This window comes from Ochotona curzoniae, unplaced genomic scaffold (assembly GCF_017591425.1).
Source record: "Ochotona curzoniae isolate NIBS_2020 unplaced genomic scaffold, NIBS_Ocur_1.0 scaffold_2453, whole genome shotgun sequence".
NCBI classification, from domain to species: Eukaryota; Metazoa; Chordata; class Mammalia; order Lagomorpha; family Ochotonidae; genus Ochotona; species Ochotona curzoniae.
The window spans coordinates 27,298,980-27,325,404 of record NW_024467094.1 but is presented as its reverse complement, the minus strand read 5'-3'; the positions used below and the strand labels follow the sequence as shown (position 1 = coordinate 27,325,404).

The following is a 26,425-nucleotide window of genomic DNA, read 5'->3' as shown; positions in this document are numbered from 1 at the left end:
GGTGGGGTGGGATTAGATTTCCCCTTCGAACTGGATCTTCAGGTTTCTAAGCCAGTAGCTACCAGAGTCCAGACTATTGACTATTCCCCTTCCCCGAGATGGGGGTGAGGTGATTAGAAGGTGGGCAGTGTGGCTGGCAGGAGACTTTGGGTGTATTGCATGGTCTGGGATCCTGGGTTCTGTCAACAGTGGGTGGGGGGGGGTTCCTACTGGAGCCCTATGGGGTGGAGAGGAAGCACCATGTGACTTCGTGGGTGGCTGGTGCCAGGATTCTGCAGCCTCACTGCCTGGGTTCAAATTCCACAGAAGCTGCAGGTCCCAGCTGTCATGAACGCTATGAGATCATTCTGGTCCATGATGGAGCTCATTTATCCTTGACTGTGGGCTGTCAGACCCCTCCTGAAATGCACGGGCCAGAGGGAACGGGAAACCACAGTCCTGTCCAGGGCAGCAGCCAGTTTTTGACCTCCTGGACCTTGCCCAAAGACACCCCAGCTGGGCTTGGGGAGGATGAGGTGGGAGCAGCATTGTACCCTGTTCCTGCTCCCCATCTTTTGCTGAGATGGGGCGCTTTTAGTCAGCCCCCTCCCAGTCTGTGACTGCACTAGCTTCCCTACCCCCGCCTTGTAGGATTAAGGAAGTGAGGATTGACAGAGCCCATCAGCAAGCCTGGGAAGTCCCTCTGGGAGCCTGGCAGAGAGTTCCAGACTCCGCATGTGTCGCCTGTTTGAATTTGTAGGTAGGGGTTTCAGCCTCGGTGCCCACAAAAGGGGCATCTGTCGTGCAGTCCACCCCGCAGGCTGGGTCTGGCCTCTTATCGGCCCCATCCAGCTGTTTAATCGCATTACTGCGGAAGCTGCTGTTGCTGTGGAAACGGCGTAGGTGATGGTGGAGGGCAGGACTATGGTTCTGTGGGCTGGGAATGAGAGGGTTCCAGGGAGCGGGGTGGGTGCAGGAAGTGACGCTCCATTTTGGCCCTCTCTTTGCCTTTGTTTTATACTTAACTTTGGGCAAGATGCCCCCTTGGGTACCAGGGACAGTGGCCTTGGTGCCAGGTGAACAGCATATTCTTGCTCCCAGTTGTCTCACTGGGGCTGTGACAGGTGTCTGGGAAGGGGACAGATGAGAGCTCTGTCTGTCCTCCCCCCTTTGTCTCTCTGTTTCTTAGTAAATCAAATAAATAATTACTCAGTATATCAACAAATAATGAGTAAAAACCAAATCAGCAAATAAAGCACTGTGGTAGATTATAACCTAGAACTTCACAGGTGGAGTGGATAGCCCTCCATGAAGAGTTGAGGGTGACCCAAGGATTCTGACTTGAGAGGAGGAGGGGGAGGCGGAGGAGAGCGTGAGTGCACTGGGCGAGTGAGGTGGGGTCACAGGTGTGAGCAGGTGCAGCTGTCTCCTGCAGAGGCTCCCCTGCAATGGAACAGGCTAATCTTCAGGCAGAGCACACAGTTTAGCTCCCCTAGGGCCAAAGCAGCCACCCGGGCCTCACATGCAGCAGGTCTCTTGGATGTGGCCATGGTGCAGGTGTCTGAAATGGTACTGAGGTCTCCATGACCTAATGCTCTGTTGCCAGCTCCCCACCCTGTCACCCTGTTGAAGTTGAGGGCTTTTCTAGGAGGGGAGGTGCCTGGGGGAGGCAGGCTTGCCTGGAGACTTGCACATGGAGACTGTGGTGCAGCAGGATGTGAGAGCTCACCCGAGGTTACAGGGCTCAGAGGGGACGGCACCCTAGGGGGACCTCTACTTCGAGCATGGGTCTTCCCTTGCCTGTTCCTTGCTTGCATGGCCCCAGCAGCTCCAATTGCTACTTCCACATCCCCAGGGCTGGAGAGAAGAATTGGTACAAGCAGGCGGGAAGATGTGCTCACACCCACAGGTCTAGGCAGCATGCACCTGTGCCTGCACTACTCTGCCAGGCATCCCAGAAACCTGGTGCCAAAAAGGGTGGTGCCTGCCTGCTTTGCCCCCTGTAACCTGAGCCTGACGCCATCCCTCCTACGTCCCCACCTCTGGAAATTGTTCTGACATGGTTCAATAAGAGCCCTGGGCACGACATTTTTGTGTTTGGTCTTTTAGCTCAACATACAGGTAGTTCAGTGGCTTATATAGGCAGATCTGTCAAGGCCAGCCAGGGGCTTTGAATGCTGCTGCAAGGTGCTTGAACTTTGTCTTCCAAGCAATAGGGAACCACTGGGGGTTTAGAGGAAGGATATAATAGCATCCTTTCTTTCATTCATTCATTCATTCATTCATTCATTCATTCATAGATATTTACCCTAAGTGCTCTAAACAAGAAAACAATGCAGAAAAAGGAGATTGGGGACTGGGGATGTGGCTGGTGGGTTGCAAGGGCCATGCTATACAGGACAGATCTCATGAAGAAAACTTGAGGATGTGTGTTCCAGCAGGCACAAGGGTCATGGAGCAGGATTGTGTGTTGTGCTCAGGAGCAGCGAGGAGGCCTCTGGCTGCTATAAAATAGGAAAGTGGGTGAGAGTGGTCCGAGTGGGAAAGGGATACTGCTCAGCTTTTGGAGTGGATGTGGCAGGTCAGCAGCTGGAGACAGCATTGAGGAGCTGGAGGGCAGAGGCCTTCTGAGAGGTAACAGGGTCTCAGGAGGGGATTTGAGCTGTTTCTGTGAGTCTGGGGCTTCTGCATGCAACGTGCCAGCAGTGATGGGGAGGCAGAATTGAGGGCCAAGGTCAGAACCCAGAGGTTAGGGCCTGAGCTCACAGGGCTGCACAAGGAAGGAGAGGAGAAGGACTTGGCCAGTGGTACTTGCTGAGGAACAGGGAAGAACCAAAGTCTTTCTGGGGCCGGGGGGAGACACACCCTGTTGTGGGGACATCCTGCTTGAAAGCTGGAAGGGGCTATTTGCTTAAAAATTTCACTTATTTTTATTGGAAAGGCAGCTTTATAGAGAGAAGGAGAGACAGAGAGAAAGATCCGCTATCCTCTGGTTTGCTCCCCAAGTGACCACAACACCTGGAGCTAAGCTAATCCAAAGCCAGGAGCTGGAAGTTTCTTTCAGGTCTCCTACATGGGTGCAGGTTCCCACGGCTTTGGGCCGTCCTTGACTGCTTTCCCAGGTCACAAGCAGGGAGCTGAGTCTCCATTAAAAGGACTGTAGGGTCAAAAACATGCAGACCTATGGAATAGTGGGTTAAGCAACCGCCCAGGAGAACTGTATCCTATAACAGAGTGTCTGGGCTGAATCCCAGCTCTGTCTCTAATCCGGTGCTCCATTCATTCACCTGGGAGGCAGCAGATAGTGACCCAAGTACGTTCCTGCTATGTCTATGGGAGACATGGATGGAGTTCCTGGCTCCTGCGTGGACAGGTCCTGTCTGTTGCATGCATTTGGGGAGTGAAGTAGAGGATAGAAATCCCTCTGTGTCACTCTGCCTTTCAAATGAGTAAATAAATCTTTAAATAATAATAATAATAAGAAGAAAGAATGCAAGTCCCAAGGACAGAGAAGAGGCGAGAAGGACAACGGGAGAGGAGACATCAACACCTCCCTGGCAGGTGGCAAACAGATGGAGGGGAGATCGCTGGCACAGGAGCCGAGGGAGCTGAGAGGGCTCCGTCTGTTGTCTGGAGACGCTTAGGCGCGGGAAGGCTGTGGCAGGGAGGGAGCGGGCGGCAGGCAGGGGCTGCGTGTGCCAGTGCAGTGTAAGGAGACATTAGGCACCCAGGCTGCTTCTCAGCCCTCCCAGCCCAACCCTCTGCCCTCCTAGAAGACCAGCAAGCCATGGTGGCAGAGTGACAAGTTCAAGTCCACCGCTGAAGGGTGGAGCCACAACCATAGCACATGCTTCCAGCCTGCCAACTGGAGAGGCCACCCCTTAATGATTCAGGTCCCACTGAATGACCAGCAGCTCCCAACCCCAATCCCCCATCTCCCACCAAAACTCTGAAGCCTCCAGCCACACAACCCCACCCAGACAAGAGGCAAATTGGGAGCCGTGAGTGCGAGTTTAACTTGGGTACACAAAGAAGTACTTATCAGTTAAACTGGTGGTGGCCGGCGGATGCCCCCACAAGGCTGAGTGTTCTCGCTGCGGAGGGAACTGTGGGTGGTTTTTCTTATGCTTTGTTTATCTTTTGTGTGAAGAACATCTAAGGCTTTGCAAGAAGGAATTCAAAACCTGTTCATACCCCAGTGGCTCTGGAAGAAGTGATATTATAGAAAATGTTATCTGTTTGTGGGTTGCTTTATTCCCTCTTCTCTTTCCAAAACAGTTGATCCATGAGGAGAGGTTCATGCTCCAAGCAAGAAGTAATCTTGTCAAGTGCTCAATGGGTGACTGATTATACAAAGTGAATGGTTTCCTAGGACACTGGACTCTCGGTGTTAGCTAAGGGCAGTCCTACCAAGAAGGGGATCTTTAGTCACCTTAGACCCTGAGATTTGCAAAAATCCCTCCACCTGGGCCCAGTGAGATGGCTCAGTGGCTAAATCCTTGTCTTACATGTGCTGGAATCCCATATGGGCACTGGTTCCTATCCTGGCTGCTCCGCTTCCCATCCAGCTCCCTGCTTGTGGCCTGGGAAAGCAGCAGAGGACATCCTAAAGCCTTGGGACCCTGCACCCGAGTGGGAGACCCAGAAGAAGCTCCTGGCTCCCGGCTTTGAATCAGCTCAGCTTTGGCTGTTGTGGCCACTTGGGGAGTGAACCAGTGGACAGAAGCTCTTTCTCTCTGTAAATCTGTCTATCCTTTGAACCTGGCCACTTCATGAGGTGGGTGAAGCAGGATGTGACCACTGCCGTTGGAAGGCAGAGGCGGGGGAGCTCAGGACGCCTTGCCGGGGAGGGCCTTTAGAAGACATGGGTCACTCGATAAAACAAAATATCACTATGCAAACAAAGAGGGGCATCTAGAAGGACACAAGGTGGCCTCAGGACAGCAAAGGAGTCCTTGAGGGGACAAGGTGGTACCCAGGGAACCAAGGGCTGGTTCTCCATGTTTGTTGTGGCAATGGTTTTACAGTGCAAAATCTCGCAGAATTGTGCTTTTGCGTGGGTGCAGTTTATTGCGTCTGAATGATGCTTCAATTAGAGAGAGAGTTTGTGAGGACATGAGGCTTCCATGGCCTTCCTGAGAGCTGCCTCTCGCTCATGCTGGGGCTCCTGGGACTTACCCCATCTCCATTCCTCTCCCTGCATGCCCTCCCTTGCCAGAGCAGCTCCCCCGCCCTGCCCTCTGCGACAGGGAGAGCCTCTGTGTCTAGGAGGCCGCTGCAGCCTGACTTGTCCTCTCTGTCTCCAGGATTCCAACCTATCTTTGCACACCGACAACCCGGACCTCACCCCATGCTTCCAGAACTCGCTGCTGGCCTGGGCCCCCTGCATCTACCTATGGGCTACCCTGCCCTGGTACCTGCTCTACCTGAGACGCAACTCTCAGGGTTACATCGTCCTCTCCCGCCTGTGCAGACTTAAGACGGTCAGGAGCGCAAGGGATGGCCTGGGCAGGGAGGCTGGGGGCTGGAGGATCCTGCTCCTGTCACCTCTACCCTGGAACCTGCCACTCCCTTATCCTCCACCAGGGTCCCCTGCTGCCCCACGCTAGGATAGTCCCTGCCTCCGGAAGAGGTGTCTAGCCAGGACCCCTCCCAGCCCTCTGGGCCACACCCAGGCTGGTCTAGTGGCTTCCAGGGGGTCCCAGAACAAAGACCCCCCCTTCCCACCAGAGGCTCTCCTTGCAACCTGTGCCCTCCTTCACAGGCTCTGGGGGTCTTGCTGTGGTGTATCTCCTGGGCGGACCTCTTCTACTCTTTCCATGGCCTGCTGCACGGCCAGGGCCCTGCCCCCGTCTTCTTTGTCACCCCGCTGGTGGTGGGGGTCACCATGGTGAGTGTGGTGACCAGGGAAGCAGGGGGTGTGGAGGAGGTCTCCAGGGAGTGCTGGCTTGTGAGGGGATGGCAGTGGGTTCTGAGGAGCAGGGAAGACCATCTGGGCACGTGGGCGGGGAGGAAAGGAGGCAGGTCGCGCCCTGAGTGCCCTGGCTGCTGCGGCCCCCTCCCTGCACAGCTGCTGGCCACCCTGCTGATCCAGTATGAGCGGCTGCGGGGTGTGCAGTCATCGGGGATCCTCATCATCTTCTGGTTCCTGTGTGTGGTCTGCGCCATCATCCCCTTCCGCTCCAAAATCCTTGCAGCCATGGCGGAGGTAAGGGAAAGAGGAGGGAAAAGCTGCCAGATGCAGACCCATCTAGAGGGTGACTTCAGGGTTCAAGGTCATTGCTGGTTGCCAGACTCCCTCCCCACTACCCCGTCCTGCTCCCAGGACCCCCTCTTTTGTGTTTTTCCTCAGCTTGCTGTGCTTCTATCTGGAAGCAGCAAACAGATGGAGAAGCAGTAGGCACAGGGAGTGGAGCCAAACACTGCCCCCCCCTCACCTGTTGGACACTTGTGGAGAGTCAGGGGCTTCCACAAGTGCCCCACCCCCACCCCAGCAGGTGCCCTATCTGACATGGTGTTGATGTTGGGTCATGAGCACCTGGGTCTGCCATTCTCACTAGCTGCACGAGCCCCTGGCATCCTCTTCCCCTTCCTTTCTTCCCCTCTCTCTCACTGCCTGGCCTTCTTGATCTTTGGGGGGTGGGATGGAGTATAGAGGGTCAACCTTGGGCCTTCCCATGTGTGCCATCCTGAAGGGTAGCTTGGAGATGAGGCTCTGAATGTTTGCCTAGTCCAGCCCATCAGAGCCTCATTTGTCATTGCGCGATGGGCACCGTCACCCACCTCCCTGCCCCCCAGCAACAGGGTGACAGGCTGTGTCCAGGTGACACATAGCAGTGTGGGGGTGGAATGCTAATCTTTTACCTCATTCAGGGTAAGTCCTCACTGACCTGCAGTCCCCAGCACCATTCCCAGGCTTGGAATCCCCTGGGTGGAGACTCCATCCCAGGCAGAGGAGCTTGATATCCTGAGACCCTTTGGGAGGGCCCTGCTGGCCAGGCTGGCTTCACCTGCTCCCGTGCTCCACAGGGCAGCATCTCGGACCCCTTCCGCTTCTGCACCTTCTACATCTACTTTGCACTGGTCCTGTCGGCGCTCATCCTGTCCTGCTTCAGGGAGAAGCCGCCCTTCTTCTCCCCCAAGAATGTGGATCCTGTGAGTTTTGCCCTCATCAGCAATCCCCATCCCTTCCAGATCCTCCCAAAGGGGACACATTTGGCATACCTGCAAGTGGTCCACTGGCAGGAATGAGGGACAGTGGGCACTCCTGACTCGCTCTGTCTCATTCTCTCATCTTCTAGAACCCCTGCCCAGAGGGCAGCGCTGGCTTCCTCTCCCGCCTGTCTTTCTGGTGGTTCACAGAGTAAGTTGGCTTTTCCTCCTGTCTGGGCCCGAGGGAAGGAGATGGGGGGTTAGAGGGAGGAAGGGGAGCAGGCCACAAGTTCAGGAGCTTCAGCAGCTGGGCCTGGCTGGGCCTGGAGCTGGGTCCCGGTGGGCCTGGAGCTGGGCCCAGGGGCCTGGTCCATTCTGCTCCTGGCTGTGTCTGGCAAGTAGTGCCGGTGACAGACCCAGGGGCTGGACCGCAAGATCACAGTGAGCTCCAAGCCTTTCTCCGTCTGGGGAGAGCTGGCTGCTTGTCATCCATCTCCCTGGCTGCACCTCAGAGCCACTTGAGTAGGATAATTGCATCTGCGACCTGGGTGACAACTCATTAACCACACTGCCCCGAGGAAGCGTTCAAGGCCAGGGCTGAATCCACCTACCATGTCCTGGCCCAGGGCCTGGGCATCATGGATTTCCTCCCCACTTCCTGCTAGGCACTGGGCTGGAGGTGGTAGAGGGAGGGCCAGAGGTGGGAAGCTGGGGGCAGACAGGCAGGCAGGGAGAGATGCCTGCTGACTGTGGGGACAGAAGAGAGGGCTCCCTAGGTCACAGCACCCCAGGGAGAGGAAGGTCTCTTTCTGAGAGTGACTGGGGCCCTGCCAACACTGACCCCAGCTCCAGGCTGCTGGTGTCTGATGCTCTCTGGGCCTGGGCCCCCTCTCCCTGCTCAGGCTGGCTATCCTCGGCTACCGGAGGCCCTTGGAGGAGAAAGACTTGTGGTCCCTGGACAAGGATGACCGCTCCCATGTGGTGGTGCACCGGCTGCTCAAGGCTTGGAGGCAGCAGCAGAAGCAGGCAGCACGGTGAGGCCTTCCCCAAGTCCCCATACCAATCCCTCCCCACAATCTCTATGCCCAAGGTCTCCTGCAAGGGACTCCTGTGGCTGGGCCTGCGGTGACTACCTGCAGAAGACAGGGAGGAGGGCAGGTGCAGAGAGGGACCCCTGCATGGGAAGCTTGGGTCTACGTGGGGCCAGGACACCTCCATGGCATTAACTTTGTCCCAGTCCAGGCATAAGTACCTTATTTAACCTTGCACCAGCCCTACAGTGCAGATCCTATTGTTCCTGTGTTATCAGATGGGGATACTGAGGCACAGGTTGAATGGTGCACATCAGGTCCTTTAGTGGGTGATAGCCTGGCCCCAAGTTCCAGCTCTTCCTTCTGCGCTGCCCTACCTGTCATGAAGGACAGAGTCCAGAAACTTCCCATGGCCCTGCTCAGGCCTGCCTGCTCTCATTTGGAGGTGCTCAGAGGCAGTGGCCTCCATGCCCCTCCTGCCAATGCCCCCTTTGGTAGCCTCTCCTTGCAAGCCCATGAACCTGGCTCTAGCCAACTGACTGAGGCCTTCTTCCCCATCCACCCACTTTTGACCCCAACAAACAGCCCTCTTCCTCTCCCACCCACAACCCCAGGCCTAGGAGTTTTAAGCTTGTGCATGAAACACTGATCGCCCCTGGCTATGGGATGAACCAAGGATGGGGTACTCGGGAGCAGAGATGGCTACTATAGCTTTGAGGCCTGCTGCACCCTCTCTGTCTATACCACCTCCACCAGCTCCCTGACCCATTCCAGCCCTGGGTCCTGGGCTGTGCTTACCCTCATCTCCCCTGCTCTCACAGCACCTCTGGAAGCCAGGCCTGGGCAGGCAAGGAGAGACCAGTGGCTAGGACCAGAAGGGTTTATAGTCCTTGAGGGAGGTAGTCTAGATACCCCTTCCAGTGCTGTCAAGCACCTGCAAGACCTGGGGAGTCCTGAGAGCCCAGAAACGGATTCCTTCCTGTTCCTGCTCCTCTTCCTCCTCGCTTGGGCCCTTGGTTTTCTGAGGCCCAGGTACCAAATCCTGCCCACTCTCCTTTTCTCCCTGGAGCAGACAGAAGGCTGCAGCAGCACTCGGGAAGAAAGGCACCGGCGAGGATGTGGGCTTGCTGAGGGGCCGACCCCAGGTCCAGGAGCCGTCCTTCCTGAGGGCCCTGCTGGTCACCTTTGGCCCTGCCTTCCTCATCAGCACCTTCTTCAAGCTGATTCAGGACCTGCTGAACTTCACCAACCCGCAGCTGCTCAGGTGGGGCCCTACTCCCTCCTACTGCCGCCCTTCCCCAAGGTAGAGAGCCGGGCCAACAGGAAGGGAACTTAGAGCAAGATGACCCCGCCTCTGGGAACCCTGGGGGCTTTCTGTGCCCTTCCTTTGGTCCTTGGTGAGTGGCATGGCACCTGCAACTCCTTGCCCAACCCTCTGTCATTCATACTGCCTGGGTAGCAGCCAGCATTCCAGACACAATGGTAAATCTTTCCCTTCTGTGGCAGCCCGGACTTGAGGGAGCTCTCCTCTGAACAGTGCTAGACACCCAAGACACAGAAGTCTGCAAAGAAGGGCCTTGAGGTCTTGGGGAGAAGCCAGCATGTAGTTCAGTCGGCTACAGTTGGCTCTGTAGGATGTCTGGGAGAAGGCCCAGGAGGGGTGAGGGAGCCAGCGGGGTGAGCTGAGAAGGGAGGTTATCAAGTCTGGAGGCACAGTAGACTCGGCAACAGGGGAAAGTGCAACCCCAGCCCAGTGACAAAGGCCTGAGCCAGCATGACTCAGGACATTCAGGTGTTGCTAATCCTGGAGAAAGGGGTGAGGGAGGGAGGGGCAGGAAGAGGCAGGACCAGCCAAAAAGATCCTTGAAAGCCTGAAAAAGCCTGGGAGGGGCATCTGGTCTGCTTTACAGGGTTAGGGGTAGGCTGGGTAGGGAGGGCTTGGGGAGCAGGAAGTAGGTCAGGTGAAAGTTTGGACTCAGAGGGCGAGTGAAGGACTGGCAGGGGCCTGGGGTGAGTGGAGTCTTGGCTAGATTGGTCTGTCCAGGCCCCCCCGTCTAAGCCTGGTTTGTTGAGGGGGGCACACATTCTTTTTTTTTAATAATAATATTTTTTGATGATTTTTATATAGTTGAAAGGGATACATGCCCATATGGGCCACCAGTTAGGGTGGGGAGGGTCAAAGAATGGGGAAAAATGGGTGAGACAATTGCCTCCAATCTCCTTTTATCTTCTGGCATCTGGCGAAAGTGGAGAAAAGGGAAGAGGGCCACTCCCCTCAGCCCAACCACATCAGTGCCCAGGAATGGGGGAAAACTACCCGATGTCATCCCAGGGTTCCTGATGTGGAGCATGTTTTGAGGATACTGCTTAAGTGGTTTCAATAGTTCTGAGATGTTGTTGATTTCGTTGCCCCAAAGTTGAGGAAATCCTTCCGAGGTCCATTTGCTGACATAGTCCACCTTAGAGTCTCAGTTCTCCCAGATTTATTTTGATTGGAACAGCAGATATACAGAGAGGAGAAAAGACAGAAAGATCTTACGTCTGATGATTCAAAGCCAGGAGTCCAGAGACTCTTCCATGTCTCCCACATGGGTGCAGGGTCCCAAAGCTTTGGGCTGTCCTTGACTGCTTTCCCAGGCCACAAGCAGGGAGCTGGATGGGAGTGGGGCTGCTGGGATTAGAACCGGTGCCCTTATGGGATCAAGGACTTTAGCCACTAGGCCACAAAGCTCAAAGAGAAGCATATTCTTGAGTAGCCTGGGCTCAGCTCCCTGCACGGGGCCTGGGCAGTAGGAGAGCCTTGTGATCCAGCTGTGGCAACAAACACCTGGCTTGGACTCTAAGATGGCAGAGCTGGGAGAAGATCCTAGAGCAGGGGGCAGGTGGCCTCGTGTAGGGAGCTGGCAGCCAAAGAGAGGCCCTTCAGGCATGGTCACATGGTCACTGAAAGGAGAGGCTGGAACAATGTAGAAGGGTCCAGAATGGGGGCTGCAGAGGGGGAGGAGCATAGGAGCCCAGAAACTTGTCAAGGGAGGTGCACCCTTACCCATGAGCCCTTGTGAGTGCCTGGGAACAGATGTCACTTCCCTCCCAGTGTTGGAGGCCGGAAATCCTTAGTTAAGGTGAGGACAGAACCAGCTCGACTGAAAACTGCCCTTCACTTCTCTCCCAGCTTTTGGAAGTTGCTGCCAGACTTTGGCATCACTCTGACCTCTGCCCCCTGTGTCACAGGGCGTTCTCCTCCGTGTCCGCGTCTGTGCTAATATCTTTGTGTGATCATCTGCCTCTCCTTTCTCTTACAAGACACCTGCCACCAGAGTAGGACCCACCCTCTCCCACGATGACATCATCCTAAGTAGAGTACAACTGCAAGGATCCCATTTCCAAATGAGTGCCAAGGGTCAGGCTTGAATTTGCCTCTAAAAAAAGATTTATTTTTATTTGAAAGGCAGAATTAGAGGAGAGACAGAGATCTTCCATCCAATGATTCATTACCCAAATGGCCACAATGGCTGGAGATGGGCTGATCCAAAGTCAGGAGCTTCTTCTGGGTCTCCACGTAGATGCAGGAGTCCAAGGACTTGGTGCATCTGCTGCTGCTTTCGCAGGCCGTAAGCAAGGGAGGTGGGTCAGAAGTGAAGCAGCTGAAATACAAACTGGTACTCATACAGGATGTAGGTATCCTGAGTGGAGCTTGGCCTACTGTACCATGGTGCTGACCCCTTGAACGTGCCTTTAAAAAAAAAAAGATTGATTTATATATATATATTTGGAAAGTCAGACATGCAGAGAGGAGGAGAGAAAGAGAGAAAGATCTGTCCACTGATTCACTCCCCAAGTGGCCACAATGGCTGGAGCTGAGCCAATCCGGAGCCAAGAGCCAGGAGTTGCTTCTGGGTCTCCCACTTGGGTGCAGGGTCCCAAGGCTTTGGGATGTCCTCTGCTGCTTTCCTAGGCCACAAGCAGGGAGCTGGATGGGAAGTGGTACTAGCAGGATTAGAACCGGCGCCCATATGGAATCCCGGTGTGTGCAAGGCAAGGACTTTAGCTGCTAGGCTTACCATGCAGAGCCCCCTTGAACATGCCTTTTAAGGAGCCAACTCAACCCCAAACAGAAGGGGAGACCTGACTGTGATGCTGGCTGGAGGGCTCCATGGAGACGGGGGGAGGTTGTCCCAACATGAAGGGATGTGACCATGTCCATAGGTGATGGAGCCAGTGGAGTGAATAAAGGGAGCTTGGGTGCAGGTGGGAGGAGGGGAGTGAGGAGAGTGTCCCTGCTGGAGCAACAAACGTGGCCCTGGCTGGCAGGTCCTAGAGCCGTCAGCAGCTTAGGAGAAGGGCAAGTCTAGCCAACTTCTTCCTCCTGCTTGGTTCAAGGAGGTGAGGAGGGTAGGCAGGTGAGGCTGATGGTGATGGAATGTGGTCCGTGAGGGTCAGGGAAGAGGCTGCAGGCAGGAGGGAACAGGGATGGTGGCCCATGTGGTAATATGGAGGTGGTAGAAGCCGGAGTACAGTAGAGGCTGAGGATGGCAGCAGGTGGCAGGGGGCTTGGGTGGGGCCTGCCGACCCTCACACCTCCTTCCTCTCTCTGGCAGCATTCTGATCAGGTTCATCTCCAACCCTGAGGCCCCCACCTGGTGGGGCTTCCTGGTGGCCGGGCTCATGTTCGTGTGCTCCGTGACACAGACCCTGATCCTGCACCAGTACTACCACTGCATCTTTGTGACGGCCTTGAGGCTCCGTACAGGCATCATCGGGGTCATCTACAGGAAGGTCAGCGGGCGTCAGGAAGGGGGCTGGCCTAGGCAGTTGGCAAGAGGCTTTGGGCCTAGCCCATCCCCCCCTGTTCACTCCCCTACAGGCGCTGGCCATCACCAATTCCGTGAAACGTGAGTCCACAGTGGGAGAAATGGTCAACCTCATGTCGGTGGATGCCCAGCGCTTCATGGATGTTTCACCCTTCCTCAACTTACTGTGGTCAGCGCCCCTGCAGGTCATCCTGGCAATTTACTTCCTCTGGCAGGTGATCCTTGACCCCTGACCTCTGCCTCCTTCCTCTGGCTTTGCTGATCAGTAGAGGGGCTGTGTGATGGTCCCAAGAGCTTCTTCAGTGACTGGTGGGAGGAAACAGCCTTCTTGAAGGTTGCTGGAGTGAACACCCGTGTCTCTCTCCCTGCACCGGCACTCTTCCCACAGGGGTCCTGGGGAAGACAGAGGGCCTGGGAGGTGGATGTGACTGGCTGTCACTGCCTGTATTTGCCCTTCTGTCTGGCTGGCTGTCATTCTGTGTCTCTTGTTTGTCCTATATGTCATACTTGTCTGGTGGCTGGCAGCTTCAGCCAGTGTGGTCAGCACTCTGGCTTGCTCTGATTGACTCCCATCCTTGGCTGCCTGCCGCTGGCCATGTTTCTGTTCAGCAGCAGGGCTCCATTTGGTGAGTTGTGGCTGTAGACTTTGGTCACCTGTGTACCTGTCCTACCCACCTGCCTCTGCAGATCGTGGGCCCCTCGGTGCTGGCTGGAGTTGCTCTCATGGTCTTGCTGATTCCACTGAATGGAGCTGTGGCCATGAAGATGCGCGCTTTCCAGGTAGGTGCTTCTGACCAGGTGCCTGGGGAAGGATATTCACTGGCACGGCCACTTTCTCAACCATGTTGTGTATTGACTGTGGGTGGCTTCTAGCCGCACAAACCCAAGCTCACTCTGTCCTCTTCATGCTCATCTTGTGGCTGGGGAATGGGGTCCAGAAAAATTAGTTGAGAATGGAGGAATCAAACTCATGTCCTCTGGGCCAGGGAGGAGTTTTTTTTTTTTTTCCAAGATTTATTTATTTATTATTATAAAGTCAGATATACAGAGAGGAGGAGAGACAGAGAGGAAGATCTTCCGTCTGATGATTCACTCCCCAAGTGAGCACAACGGCCGATGCTATGCTGATCTGAAGACAGGAGCCAGGAACCTCTTCCGGATATCCCACATGGGTGCAGGGTCCCAAAGCTTTGGGCCGTCCTTGACTGCTTTCCCAGGCCACAAGCAGGGAGCTGGATGGGAAGTGGAGCTGCTGGGATTAGAACCGGCGCCCATATGGGATCCTGGTGAGTTCGAGGTGAGAACTTTAGCTGCTAGGCTACACCACCGGGCCCGGGAGGAGTTTTTCTACTACATCAAGTGCGAGTAACAAGTCACTCAGTTTGTGCTTGGCAGACATGATGAACTGAAGTCTTCAGGCGCTTCCTGCGGCACGTAGTGCAAATGACAAACTCCTGAAGTCCCTCACCCGCCTCCTGTTTTTGCCTTGCAAGCTTCTCCCACCCCCTTACAGTACTATAGCCAAATGTCCAGTAGTTTGGCCTTTCTTTTTACTCCAAGCCACCAAGTTCTGGGTACCCCTGGGCCACCATGCATATGTTCCCTCTGCCTGGAATGCCTTTTTTAAAAAAAAAAAAAAAACAACTTTTTTTTTGACTTATTTTTATTGGAAAGTCAGATATACAGAGAGGAAGAGAGACAGAGAAGATCTTCCATCCGATGGTTCACTCCCCAAGTGGCAGCAATGACCAGAGCTGAGCCAATCCAAAGCCAGGAGCCAGCATCCTTTTCCAGGTTTCCCACACAGGTGCAGGGTCCCAAGGCTTTAGGCCATGCTCGACTGCTTTCCCAGGTCACAAGCAGGAGCTGGATGGGAAACAGGGCCGCTGGGACACGAACTGAGGACTTTAGCCACTAGGCTACTCTGCTGGGCCCCTGGAATGCAACTTGTCACTCCTTACCTACCTCTTCTCTGCATAAAATACACTTTTTCCCAAAGCCCACCCTGATTACCATGCCTAGGTCCGTTTCCCTGCCCCTACCATGTGCCCTCATAGAGTTCTGTTGCCCCTTCAGCGTTTGTTCAGGTAGTGGTTGGCTTGTGGTCTGTATCCCCTGTCAGCTGGATGAGTATGGGACCCTTGTCTGAATTGCTCATCATAATATCCTTCTTATCCAGTACATGGCCTGATCCATAGTGGGCGCCCAATCCAGAGGGATTGGATGAGTAATTAATCTGGTGAGCCGTCTAGCTGGGAGACTGGAGGAGCAAAGAGAAATAGAAGGTCCATCTCATCAGGTCTCTCCCGGTCTCACCAGGGGAACATCTGTGTGAAGCAGTGGGTAGAGAAGCCGAAAGAAAGTGCCACGCCACGTTACTTTAGAAATACAGCGGAGAGGGCAGAGGATTCCCCTTGGGAGCTAGCAGCGGAGGGGCTGAGGTCCTGCCCAGCACCTGCAGGAAGGTGTGAGAAAAGCTGGTGAGCAGGGGGGAGGAGCCACAACGCTGAGGATGAGCGAGAGATCTGAGACTCCTCCCCCACACCCAGGCAGGGACGCTGAGGAAGGGGAGCAGGTGCGCCAGTGCCCATTCTTCGTGCCACACAGGTGGAGCAGATGAAGTTGAAGGACTCGCGCATCAAGCTGATGAGTGAGATCCTGGGTGGCATCAAGGTGCTAAAGCTGTATGCCTGGGAGCCCAGCTTCCTGAAGCAGGTGGAGGGCATCAGGGAGAGCGAGCTGCAGCTGCTGCGCAAGTCAGCCTACCTTCAGGCCATCTCCACCTTCATCTGGATCTGCACGCCCTTCCTGGTGAGGCTTCACGCTGCCGTTGCGTCCTGCCTGCTGCCCAGCCAAGCCAGGCTTTGGATGGAGCTCTCCCAGCCCCCCGACGCACGCTCTCCATCCCAACTCTGTGTGCCATCCAGGTGACCCTGGTAACCCTTGGAGTGTACGTGTGTGTGGACGAGAACAACATACTGGATGCCGAGAAGGCCTTTGTGTCCGTGTCCTTGTTCAATATCTTAAAGGTGCCCCTCAACATGCTGCCCCAGCTAATCAGCAACCTGACCCAGGTACCCTCGGCTGGGACTTGGGGACTGGTGCTGGAGTTGGGGTGGTTGGTCAGTGCCCGAGGGTGATGACAGAGAGAATGATTGGCATCCATAAGGGTCATTGTTGTATAACGAGGAGTGAGTGGCTCAAGTTTGGATGAACTCATGAATGAGTCGCGGGAGGCCAGCAGAGGGCTCTGGAAACCCAGGGTCTAGAGACAGCCTCCTCTTAACCAACCCAGTCCTTGTCTTTGGACAGTGGGAGCCATGAAAGACCAGGTCTGTGCCTTAGCAAGTCAGGTCCCTAGCCAGGGGAAGAAGGGTGGGGCATGGGAAAAGCTGTCCCTAGGGCTGACCCACACCTTCCTGCAGACCAGCGTGTCTCTGAAACGAATCCAGAACTTCCTGATCCAAGACGAACTTGACCCCCAGTGTGTGGAGAGAAAGACCATCTCCCCAGGTCCAGAGACCCTCTGCTTTGGGTAGCCCTGGCCCAGCCCCTACCCCAGTACATCCTCAGCTCAAAGCTTTCAAATTCCCCTCTTGTAACCTCTTTCCTTCCTCTGCACATGTGCTTTGACCCTGCCTCGCCCCCCACTCCCTGCCCTGCCGCCTCTTCGGGTTCTTTGCTCTCCTTTGCGCCTTTCCTGGTATCCCCCACACTTCTCCCTCCTACCCTCCCTCAGGGCCCCTGCTTTCCCATCCCAATGCCCCAGCTCCCTAACTCAATACACTTGGTCCTCCCAGGCTGTGCCATCACCATCCAGAATGGCACCTTTACTTGGGCCCAGGACCTGCCTCCCGTCTTGCACAGGTACCAGCTTTGCCCCCCACACCCCTTGCCCTTCTCAGCCAGCCCAAGCTGCCTAAGGCCAAAGCAGTCACAGGACCCTGTGCCCTCGACCTTCAGATTGGACCTATGGAAGGGAGGGGGGAGGTTTGGGCTGCTTGCCTCTGACTGGTGCTGCTCGCCTTCAGCTTGAACATCCAGATCCCCAAAGGGGCACTGGTGGCCGTGGTGGGGCCTGTGGGCTGTGGGAAGTCCTCCCTGGTGTCTGCCCTGCTGGGAGAGATGGAGAAGCTGGAGGGCAAGGTGTCCATGAAGGTGAGAGGGCTGGGTTCCTGGGAAAGGAGTGGGGCATGTCCAGGCCTTGGGGAGCCCTCCAAGGCAACCTTTTTTGTGGCCAGGGCTCCGTGGCCTATGTGCCCCAGCAGGCCTGGATCCAGAACTGCACACTTCAGGACAATGTGCTCTTCGGCCAACCACTGGACCCCAAGCGCTACCAACGGGCTCTGGAGGCCTGCGCCCTGCTCCCTGACCTGGAGGTGTTGCCTGGCGGGGACCAGACAGAGATTGGAGAAAAGGTATGGGGTCCCCTCTCATCCCTAAGGAGCCAGCATGTACAACCCAGCTCATTCACTCATTCATGGGGCTTCACACCCAATGTCACATGCTGCGGAAGTAGCGCTGTTACTGTGAGAGGCCAACATGAACACACAGGCTGTGTGATACTCCAGGGCCCAAGCACTGGGGGGATCCTACACAAGGAAAAACTCTTTTTATGAAGATAAATCCCTCCCTCCCTCCCTCCCTCCCTTCCTTCCTCCCTCCCTTCCCTTCCTCCTTCCTTCCTTCCTTCCTTCCTTCCTTCCTTCCTTCCTTCCTTCCTTCCTTCCTTCCTTCCTTCCTTCCTTCCTTCCTTCCTTCCTCTCTCCCTTCTTTCCTTCCTCCCTTCCCTCCTCCCTCCCTTCCTTCATCCTCCTTTCCTTCCTTCCTTCCTTCCTTCATCCTCCCTCCCTCCCTTCCTTCCTCCATCCCTCCATCCTTCCTTCCAACCATCCCTCCCATCCACCATCTATCCATTCAATCTTATTTTGATTAAGCCTCTACTCTATGTCAGACAGTTTTACATAGTAGTGAATGCACCTGCTAAAATCTCTACCTTCTTATGTCTTACATGTTAGTGGGAAAAGAGGCACTTAGCAAGATAAACAAGTCAAGTATATGACCTATTAGATAATGCCAAAGCAGAAGCATGCAGGAGGGCAGGGATGTAGAATACATGCCAAGCTGGGTTGTCTGAGTGTCTTGGAAGCTTCATGGAGATCTGAGATCTGAACAGGACAGGGAGCTGGAGCCCTGCCTGGGGGCCATGGCACTCAGGGAGTGGGGCTTTAGGGACAGAGAGGGTGGAAAGTAAAAACCCCAGAGGTGGGTATGTGACTAAGCATTGGAGGGCCAGGCAGGAGCAGGCATCTGGAGCAGGTGATCTAAGGTCTAGGGGGTCAAAATGAGGCCAGAAAGACAACTGGCCAGGCATCCAGGTCATTTGGGGCCTTACAGGTCACTGGAGGACTGTGGCTTTCACTGAGTGACAGAAAGCCTGAGGCAGGACAGCAGGTACACTGGCTGGGCACTCCTGTGCACTTTGGTCAGGTGAAAGTTAAGATATGAGGGTGGGATGTAGGGCAAAGTTCTAGCCTTTAAGCTACAAAACATGGGGCATTGGTGAGAATTTGGGTTTTGTTTAATTTTTTTTAACTGTGTGATAAAATACGCATAAAATGTACCTTCTTGGTTGTTTTTTTAAAGGTTTATTTGTTTGTTTATATTAGAAAGGCAGATTTTACGTAGAGGACAGAGAGAAAGCTCTCCCACCCACTGGTTTACTCCCCAAGTGACTACAACAGCTGGAGCTGAGCCAATCCAAAGCCAGGAGCCAGGAGCTTTCCCCAGGTCTCTGATGTGCGTGCAGGGTCCCAAGGCTTTGGGCCATCCTTGACTGCTTTCCCAGGCCACAAGCAGGAAGCTAGATGGGAAGGGGAGTAGCCAGGACACGAACCGGCACCCATATGGGGTTCCAGCACTTGCAAAGTGAGCAATTAGCCACTGAGCCATTGCACTGGCCCAAGGTTTATTTATTTAAAAGAATGACAGAGAGGAAGAGACACAGTGGCTAGGGCAAGGCCAGGCTGAAGCCAAGAGCCTAGAATTCCATTCATTTCTCCTGCATGGGTGGCAGAGGTCCAAGACAGCTTGAGCCACCTTCCGTGCTTTCCCAGTTACATTATTAGAAAGCTGGGTCAAAAATGGAATAACTGGGCCTGGCGTGATAGAGTAGTAGTTAAAGTTCTCGCCTTGCATGTGCTGGGATCCCATATGGGCACTGGTTTTTAATCCGGCGACCCTGCTTCCCATCCAGCTCCCTGCTGTGGGCTGGGAAAGCAGCACAGTACGGGCCAAAGCCCTGGGACCCCGTACTTGCATGGGAGACCCAGAAACTTCTGGCTTTGGATTGGCTCAGCTCTGGTTGTTGTGGCCACTTTGGGAGTGAACCATAGGATGGAAGTTCTTTCTCTCTGTCTCTCCTTCTCTCTGTATATCTGACTTTCCAATAAAAAATAAAATATTAAACAACTAAGGCTTGTTATCAGTGCACCTGTGGCAGTGCCAGTGTCACAGGTGTTGACTTAACTTACTACCCCGCAATGCCAGCCACTACCTTAGTAATTAAAAAACAAAAACATGGGACTGACACCATGGCTCAACAGGGTAATCCTCCGACTTCAAGTGCCAGCATCCCATAGAGGTGCCAGTTCATGTTCTGACTGCTCTACTTCCTATCCAGTTCTGTTCTAATGCCCCTGGAAAGCAGGGCAACATGGCCCAATTTTCCCTGCTCCTGTATGGGAGACCTGGAAGAAGCTCCTGGCTCCTGGCTTCTGATCGATTCAGCCCTGGTCATTGTGGCCACTTGGGGAGTGATACAGCATATTCCCCTTTTATCTTGGACCCGCCTGACCCCTTTTTATCTCCTTCAGGGCATCAACCTGTCCGGAGGCCAACGACAGCGGATCAGCCTGGCCCGGGCAGTTTACAGCAACTCTGATATCGTTCTGTTAGATGACCCACTATCAGCTGTGGACTCCCACGTGGCCAAGCACATCTTTGACCATGTTATCGGGCCAGAAGGTGTGCTGGCTGGCAAGGTGAGACTGGAAGGGGCTTGGGGAGGTGAGGGGAATTCTAGGATCCTAGGCCTTGAGAATCAGGAGTGTGGGGTACATATCAAGGGACACCCCAGAGGCTCCGTGCAGTTTGCTGTGAGCAGTGGGTGAATCGCCCATCTGCCTGTCCATGCTTGCTAGTTCACAGGCCCCTCACGCTCCCTCTTTGCCCCTGTCGCCCTGGCTGTGCCTTCTCCCCAGACTCGCGTGCTGGTGACACATGGCATCAGCTTCTTGCCACAGACGGACTTCATCATTGTGCTGGCCGACGGACAGGTGTCCGAGGTGGGTCCCTACTCAGCTCTACTGCAGCGGGATGGCAGCTTCGCCAGCTTCCTTCGCAACTATGCACCTGACGACGAGCAGGAGGAGCTAGGCAGCAAGACGGGTACTCGCTGCTCCCAGCCTTCCCCCACCCCTGCCTGGGCCCACTGGGCATCTCTGTACAGGCTCAGGGTTATAACAGGAAGGTTTAAGTAACTTGGGCTGTCTGTGTGACAGTCAGATATTGCCAGGGGATAGCATACTGGGCATAGTCAGTTCTTGCCTCTCCTCTTTCCTGACTGTGGAGCCCTTGGTTAGCAGCTCAGATCTCAGCCTCAGTGTATCCATCGGTCAGAAGCAGGTAAAGGCTCAAGTCCTGAGTGTGTGCCAGGGCTGTTTTGCAGATAAACTGGCATAGGTACCAATGCTTGGTAAAGTCATTTGTTTGATCACCCAAGACTAGGGAGTAAGTACCAGGTCCAGGTACAGCTCCAGAGAGGATGGTGACCTGTCCTGATGGCACCTTCTCTGGGCTCATGAGATGGAGGCGCCCTCCTCCTCCTAGTTACCCATTCCCAGCTCCCCAGCTGCAGATTCTGGGCTGGCTCAGACTAACGTGGGTACTCTTGCCTGCTGCATTGTCAACAGCCAATGTGTGTTAAGTACAGAAGTGCTCTGCTGAGCCAAATGATCAGCACACACTCCTTCCTTAGCTCTCCCAGGGATGCTGTGGTAGACCTTGCCATCACCCACTTCCTCCCTACCTGCCTGTGGGCAGTGCCACGTCAGCTCCGCCAGTCTCATGCAAAGCCCAGTTCACCGAGCCTTAGATCTAAGTCTGCTTCTCCAAAGAGAAGTGGGGCCTGTTGTCTAACCCTAGTCCTTGTTATCCTTTTAATCCTTCCCATCCTTTTTCATGTTTGTCTGCCCAGCCAGCTTCACTGGTGCAGGGACTTGCAGGGGGAGCTAGCTGACCTCTGTCAACTGCCCATCCCCATACAGCTTTGCAGGGTACTGAGGATGACGTGTTGCTGATCGAAGACACACTCAGCAACAACACAGACCTGACAGATAATGAGCCGGTCATGTATGAGGTTCGGAAGCAGTTCATGAGGTGAGTCCCAGCCTGCCCTGGCCGGGCAGTGTGTAGGTACAAGCCCTCGCTGGCTCTCTGTCCCGGGATGTCCGCGGCCTCCACCTCACGTGCTGCCTCCACAGAGAGATGAGTACCATGTCCTCAGAGGGGGAGGCCCAGGGCAGGTCTGCGTCCCGGAGGCGTCTGGATTCCTCCGAGAAGACGGTGCAGGTGACAGAGGCGAAGGTCACGGGGGCGCTGACCCAGGAAGAGACGGCAGCAACAGGCAACGTGAGTAGGGTTGATGAGAAGGGCCAGGAAGCCTGAGTGGGCTCCCAGCTTCTCCCTGAGGTACTCACAGAGGCTTCTGTCCCCCACTCCCTCGACCATACCTCCAGGTGAAGCTGAGTGTGTTCTTGGATTATGCCAAGGCTGTGGGGATCTACACCACGCTGGCCATCTGCCTCCTATACGTGTGTCAAAATGCAGCCGCCATTGGAGCCAGCGTGTGGCTCAGTGAGTGGAGCAACGAGGCCTCGATGGAACAGAGACCCAACAACACCTCCCTGAGGCTGGGTGTCTATGCTACCCTGGGAATCATGCAAGGTGACCTCCCATGGTACTCCTTCCTCTGCCTGGTGCTGCCAGCCCCGAACGCCCCAGCCCTGAGTCACAGCCTCCGCTGTGTGTCTCCCAGCTTACCCCTTCATGCCCGCCCTCCACCTCTGCCCACAGGGCTCCTGGTGATGCTGTCGGCCTTCACCATGGCCTTGGGTGGCATGCAGGCTGCGCGCTTGCTGCACCACTCCCTGCTGCACAACAAGATGCACTCACCACAGTCCTTCTTTGACACGACACCCTCCGGCCGCATCCTCAATCGCTTCTCCAAGGACATCTATGTCATTGATGAGGTGCTGGCCCCCACCATCCTCATGCTCTTCAACTCCTTGTTCAGCTCACTCTCCACCCTGGTGGTCATCGTGGTCAGCACGCCACTCTTTGCCGTGGTCATTGTGCCCCTGGCTGCGCTCTACACCTTCGTGCAGGTGCGCTAGTGGGTGAGCAGGGCACTCACTGGGCAGGTGCGGCTCCTGGCAGGGTAGCTGGATTCTGTGAGGGACAATGGTTGGTTGCTTCACTTATTTGAAATCAGTGTCTCTTTTGCAAAATTGAGGTGCATAGAATCCACCTTGCAGAAAGGGTAGGAGGATAAAATGCAATGTTTGTAAATTGTGGCAATATTTTTAAAAAGGATTCATCTGTTTATTTGAAAGGCAGAGTTAGAGAGACAAGGAGGGACAGAGCAAGATCTTCCATTCGCTGGCTCATTCCCCAAATGGCTGCAGCAGCCAGGGTTGGGCCAGGCCAGAGCAAGAAGCTAGGAGCCATGAACTCCATCCAGGTCTCTCATGTGGGTGGCAGGGACCTACGCACTTGGAACAGAGAGCTGGGTCAGAGGCAGCACAGCTGGGGCTTGCAGCAGCACTCAGATACGGGATGCAGGAGTCACAAGAGGTGGCTTCATCCACTGTATCACCAGGCTGGCCCCTGTCCTTCTCCCATCTTTTTATATACAGCTGAGCACATGTGTGTGTGAGAGAGGCTGTGTGTGCATGCATGTGCAGTTTTAGCATAAATGTGTTGACATTTGGATGCAGCTCACTGCACAAGGCTTTTGCAGCACTGAGCCGTTTGCAATGGAGTGATTAGTGGATGAACAAAGCCAGTGGGGAGATGTAAGCTGTGTGCTGGATGTGGCTGCTGTGCTGCAGGCTGAACTGTGCCCCGGGCAGTCTCAGCTACACCACAGTATGGTCCACATGGGACATGATGAAAGCTGTAGGTGGAACTGGGTTACTGTGGGACTAAAGCTTAAACAGTTGGTGGAGAGAGGCTCTTTAAGAAAAAGGTAAGGGCAGATACAAATCTCTCTCTCTCTCTCTGTGTCTCCTCTCTAAATCTGCTTTTCAAATAAAAATAAATAAATCTTTTAAGAGAGAGAGAGAGAGAGGAAGACTCAGTGTAGTAGCCTAGCAGCTGAAGTCCTCACCCTGCATGTGCCAGGATCCCATATGAGCACTGGTTCTAATCCCAGCGGCCCCACTTTCCACTCAGTTCCCTGCTTGTGGCCTGGGAAAGCAGCAGAGGATGGGCCAAAACTTTGGGACCCTGCATCCATGTGGGAGACCCAGAAGAGGTTCCGGATTCCTGGCTCTGGATTGGCTCAGCTCTAGCCATTGCGGCCATTTGGGGAGTGAGGCAGTGGACAGAAGATCTTCCTCTCTGTCTTTTCTCCTCTCTGTATAATAAAAATAAATAAAATAAACCTTTTAAAAAAAGAGAGGGTAAAAAAGAGAGGAAAAAATACAGAATGATTTTTTTTTATTTGAAAGATTTCATTTTTTATTTGAAAGATTTACAGAAAAGAGAGACAGAGAAAAATCTTTTATTGCTGATTCATTCTCCAAATGGCTATAATGGCTAAAACTGAGCTGATCTAAAGTTGGGAGTCAGGAACTTCTTTAGGGTCTCCCATGTGGGTGCAGGGTCCCAAGGACTTGAGCCATCCTCTTTCCCAGGCCTTAAGTGGGGAGCTAGACTGAAAGTGGAGCAACCAGGATATGAACCATATGGGATGCTCGCACTGCAAGGCAGCTGATTAGCCTGTTCAGTCACTGTGCTGACCCCAGAATGATTTTATTGCACATTTTTTTTTTTGCAAAAGTGTAGAGTGGTGAGCTCAGTGTTCACCTAAGAGGAACAGGGTAGGGGGTCGTTTTCTGACTTTGGATACCAAGCAAACTCAGTACTTTGTTCCTGGTCCCCCTAGAGGGGGAGAAAGTAAGAGCTAACAGGGAACCAGAAAGGGCTTCATGGAGGAAGTGCCCGGAACCCACCAAGCAGCCTGATCAGAGGGAAAGGGGAAGGCATGGGTTCCAATGTGGGCAGGATGGAGTTGAGAGCTCCACAGCCCAGCCCTGACCCCAAGCTCTCTCCGCAACCCGCTGTCAGCGCTTCTACGTGGCCACATCACGGCAGCTGAAGCGGCTGGAGTCCATCAGCCGCTCGCCCATCTACTCCCACTTTTCGGAGACGGTGACTGGCACCAGCGTCATCCGGGCCTACTGTCGCAGCCACGACTTCGAAGTCCTCAGTGACACAAAGGTGGACATCAACCAGATGAGCTGCTACCCCTACATTGCCTCGAACCGGTCAGAACCCCCCACGCCCATCCGCATCCTCTGCAAGTGTCAGGCTCCTAGTCCTTCCTTTCGCCCAAACGGAAGGTGGACCCCTTCCTGCACCTGCTACTTCCTCCTTGTCTGCTACCCCACAGGTGGCTGGGCATTCGAGTGGAGTTTGTGGGGAACTGTGTTGTGCTCTTTGCGGCGCTGTTTGCGGTGATTGGGAGGAGCAGCCTGAATCCGGGGCTGGTGGGCCTCTCCGTGTCCTATGCCCTTCAGGTACGGAGGGCCCTGGGCCCTGGGCCCTGGGGCGGGGACACCCCTGGGGGAGAGCCTCCACCCAACCACCAGGTGGAGAGCATCCCAGTAACCGGATCCTAGCTCAAACTGAGCTAGGATTTTTGTGGGGGGAGAAATAGAGTATTGCAAGAGCCAGGAGTTTTCTCACTCTGGGCATTGGATGGATGATCTTGGAGCTTGGCCCTAGTGAGCAAACAGAACTTGTCCCATCTGGGCAAGACACAGGGTAACTGGCAGAGGGGCAGGGCAGGAAAGCGTACAGTTGCAAAACACTTTGCTCACATGCCTGCCATCAAAGTCTGATCAGCACTCCACACAGTGGGTCCCATTGCCATGTTTAAACAGCTGTAGACAGAAAATATTCCAAAGAAAAGGCTGCCAAAAAATTCCAAAAGACAAACCTGGAATTTGCTCTGTGCCAAATATTATGCTGAATCCACAGGAATGAAGTGATGTGATGTGTAGGCACTGTACTGAGGATTTATAAATATTTATCTATTTATAAATATTTATCTATTTGGATGGAGTTAGAGAATGAGAGAAATACACACACACACACACTGCCCACAATGGCTTCAATTGCCTTCCTAGGCACATTAGCCAGAAGCTGACTCAGAAGTGGAGCAGCCAGGACCCAAACCACTGCTCATGTGGGAAATCGGCATTGCAGGTGGAAGCTTAGCCTGATGTGCCACAAAACTGGCCCCTGTGTTAAGTATTATAAGTAATCTAGAGACAATTTAAAGTATGTGGGAGGAAGTGTGACACCATTTTATGGCAGAGACTTGGAGAATACTGGGAATCATTTCTGAAGAATCCCAAAGCACTGGAAACTTGGCTAGAAGTCAGGTGTCACCTGGAAATAACCTGTTTGGGCAAGGACTTAGGTCACGGCACATGGACTTTTGGCAAGCACTGCACATGGTTTACGCCTCCAGAGGCTCAAACTTTGGATATATTGATAAAAAGAACGCCACCCAGACAGGCCTGGTTTCTCGAGCATTCCGTGCGAGCGTATGTACGAGTCACCGGGAGATCTTGCAGAAGCATGCCTTCCTGTTCAGCAGGCCAAGGGTGGGGCTTGGCAGTCCGCATTGGCTCGCACAGGGTGGCCCACGCGTTAGCCGTGTCAGTGTTTTCCAGGACCGGTCAGAAGGGTGGGATCTTGGGAACCACCTCTGTCCTGCTGAATCGGAAGCCTTGTTTTTTTTTTTTTTTTTTTTTTAAGGTTCATTTAATTATTTGAAAAGCGAATGATGTGATGGGAAGAGAGGCAGGGAGAGACCTTTCTTCCATCTGCTGGTTCACTCAGCAAATGGCCACATCAGTCAGTGGTGGGCCTGGTGGAAGCCCAGAGCCATCCAGGTCTCCTACATGGCTGACAGTGACCTGCGCACTCAGGCCATCTTCTGCTGCCTTCCCAAGCACATTACCAGGGAACCGGATCAGAAGTGGAGTGGCTGGCCCTAGAACTGGCTCTCCAGTAAGGGATGCCACAGTGTCACAGCATGATGGTTTAACTCACTGTGATATAGCAGTGGCCCTAGAAGCTTCAATTTAACAAGAC

The 26,425-nt window shown here is 54.3% G+C and overlaps 1 protein-coding gene across 4 annotated transcripts in view; it reads left to right on the top strand.

The window, feature by feature from the left end:
- The window catches only part of ABCC3 (ATP binding cassette subfamily C member 3), a 41,763-nt gene that overhangs the window by 4,736 nt on the left and 10,602 nt on the right, over window positions 1–26,425 (top strand). Inside the window, exons 2-25 of one of the 4 annotated variants that reach the window (XM_041000690.1) lie at window positions 5,286–5,462; window positions 5,744–5,869; window positions 6,050–6,187; window positions 7,009–7,134; window positions 7,281–7,342; window positions 8,034–8,165; window positions 9,235–9,426; window positions 12,761–12,938; window positions 13,027–13,188; window positions 13,661–13,753; window positions 15,581–15,784; window positions 15,901–16,047; window positions 16,399–16,486; window positions 16,774–16,840; window positions 17,005–17,131; window positions 17,215–17,391; window positions 19,849–20,016; window positions 20,236–20,422; window positions 21,301–21,412; window positions 21,517–21,664; window positions 21,772–21,979; window positions 22,109–22,419; window positions 24,386–24,585; window positions 24,711–24,837. In XM_041000690.1, the coding sequence (XP_040856624.1) occupies window positions 5,286–5,462; window positions 5,744–5,869; window positions 6,050–6,187; window positions 7,009–7,134; window positions 7,281–7,342; window positions 8,034–8,165; window positions 9,235–9,426; window positions 12,761–12,938; window positions 13,027–13,188; window positions 13,661–13,753; window positions 15,581–15,784; window positions 15,901–16,047; window positions 16,399–16,486; window positions 16,774–16,840; window positions 17,005–17,131; window positions 17,215–17,391; window positions 19,849–20,016; window positions 20,236–20,422; window positions 21,301–21,412; window positions 21,517–21,664; window positions 21,772–21,979; window positions 22,109–22,419; window positions 24,386–24,585; window positions 24,711–24,837 (3,657 nt within the window). Of the gene's footprint in view, window positions 1–5,285; window positions 5,463–5,743; window positions 5,870–6,049; window positions 6,188–7,008; window positions 7,135–7,280; window positions 7,343–8,033; window positions 8,166–9,231; window positions 9,427–12,760; window positions 12,939–13,026; window positions 13,189–13,660; window positions 13,754–15,580; window positions 15,785–15,900; window positions 16,048–16,398; window positions 16,487–16,773; window positions 16,841–17,004; window positions 17,132–17,214; window positions 17,392–19,848; window positions 20,017–20,235; window positions 20,423–21,292; window positions 21,413–21,516; window positions 21,665–21,771; window positions 21,980–22,108; window positions 22,420–24,385; window positions 24,586–24,710; window positions 24,838–26,425 lie in introns of all 4 variants that reach the window. The other 3 variants (XM_041000692.1, XM_041000691.1, XM_041000689.1) reach the window with 3 other exon arrangements.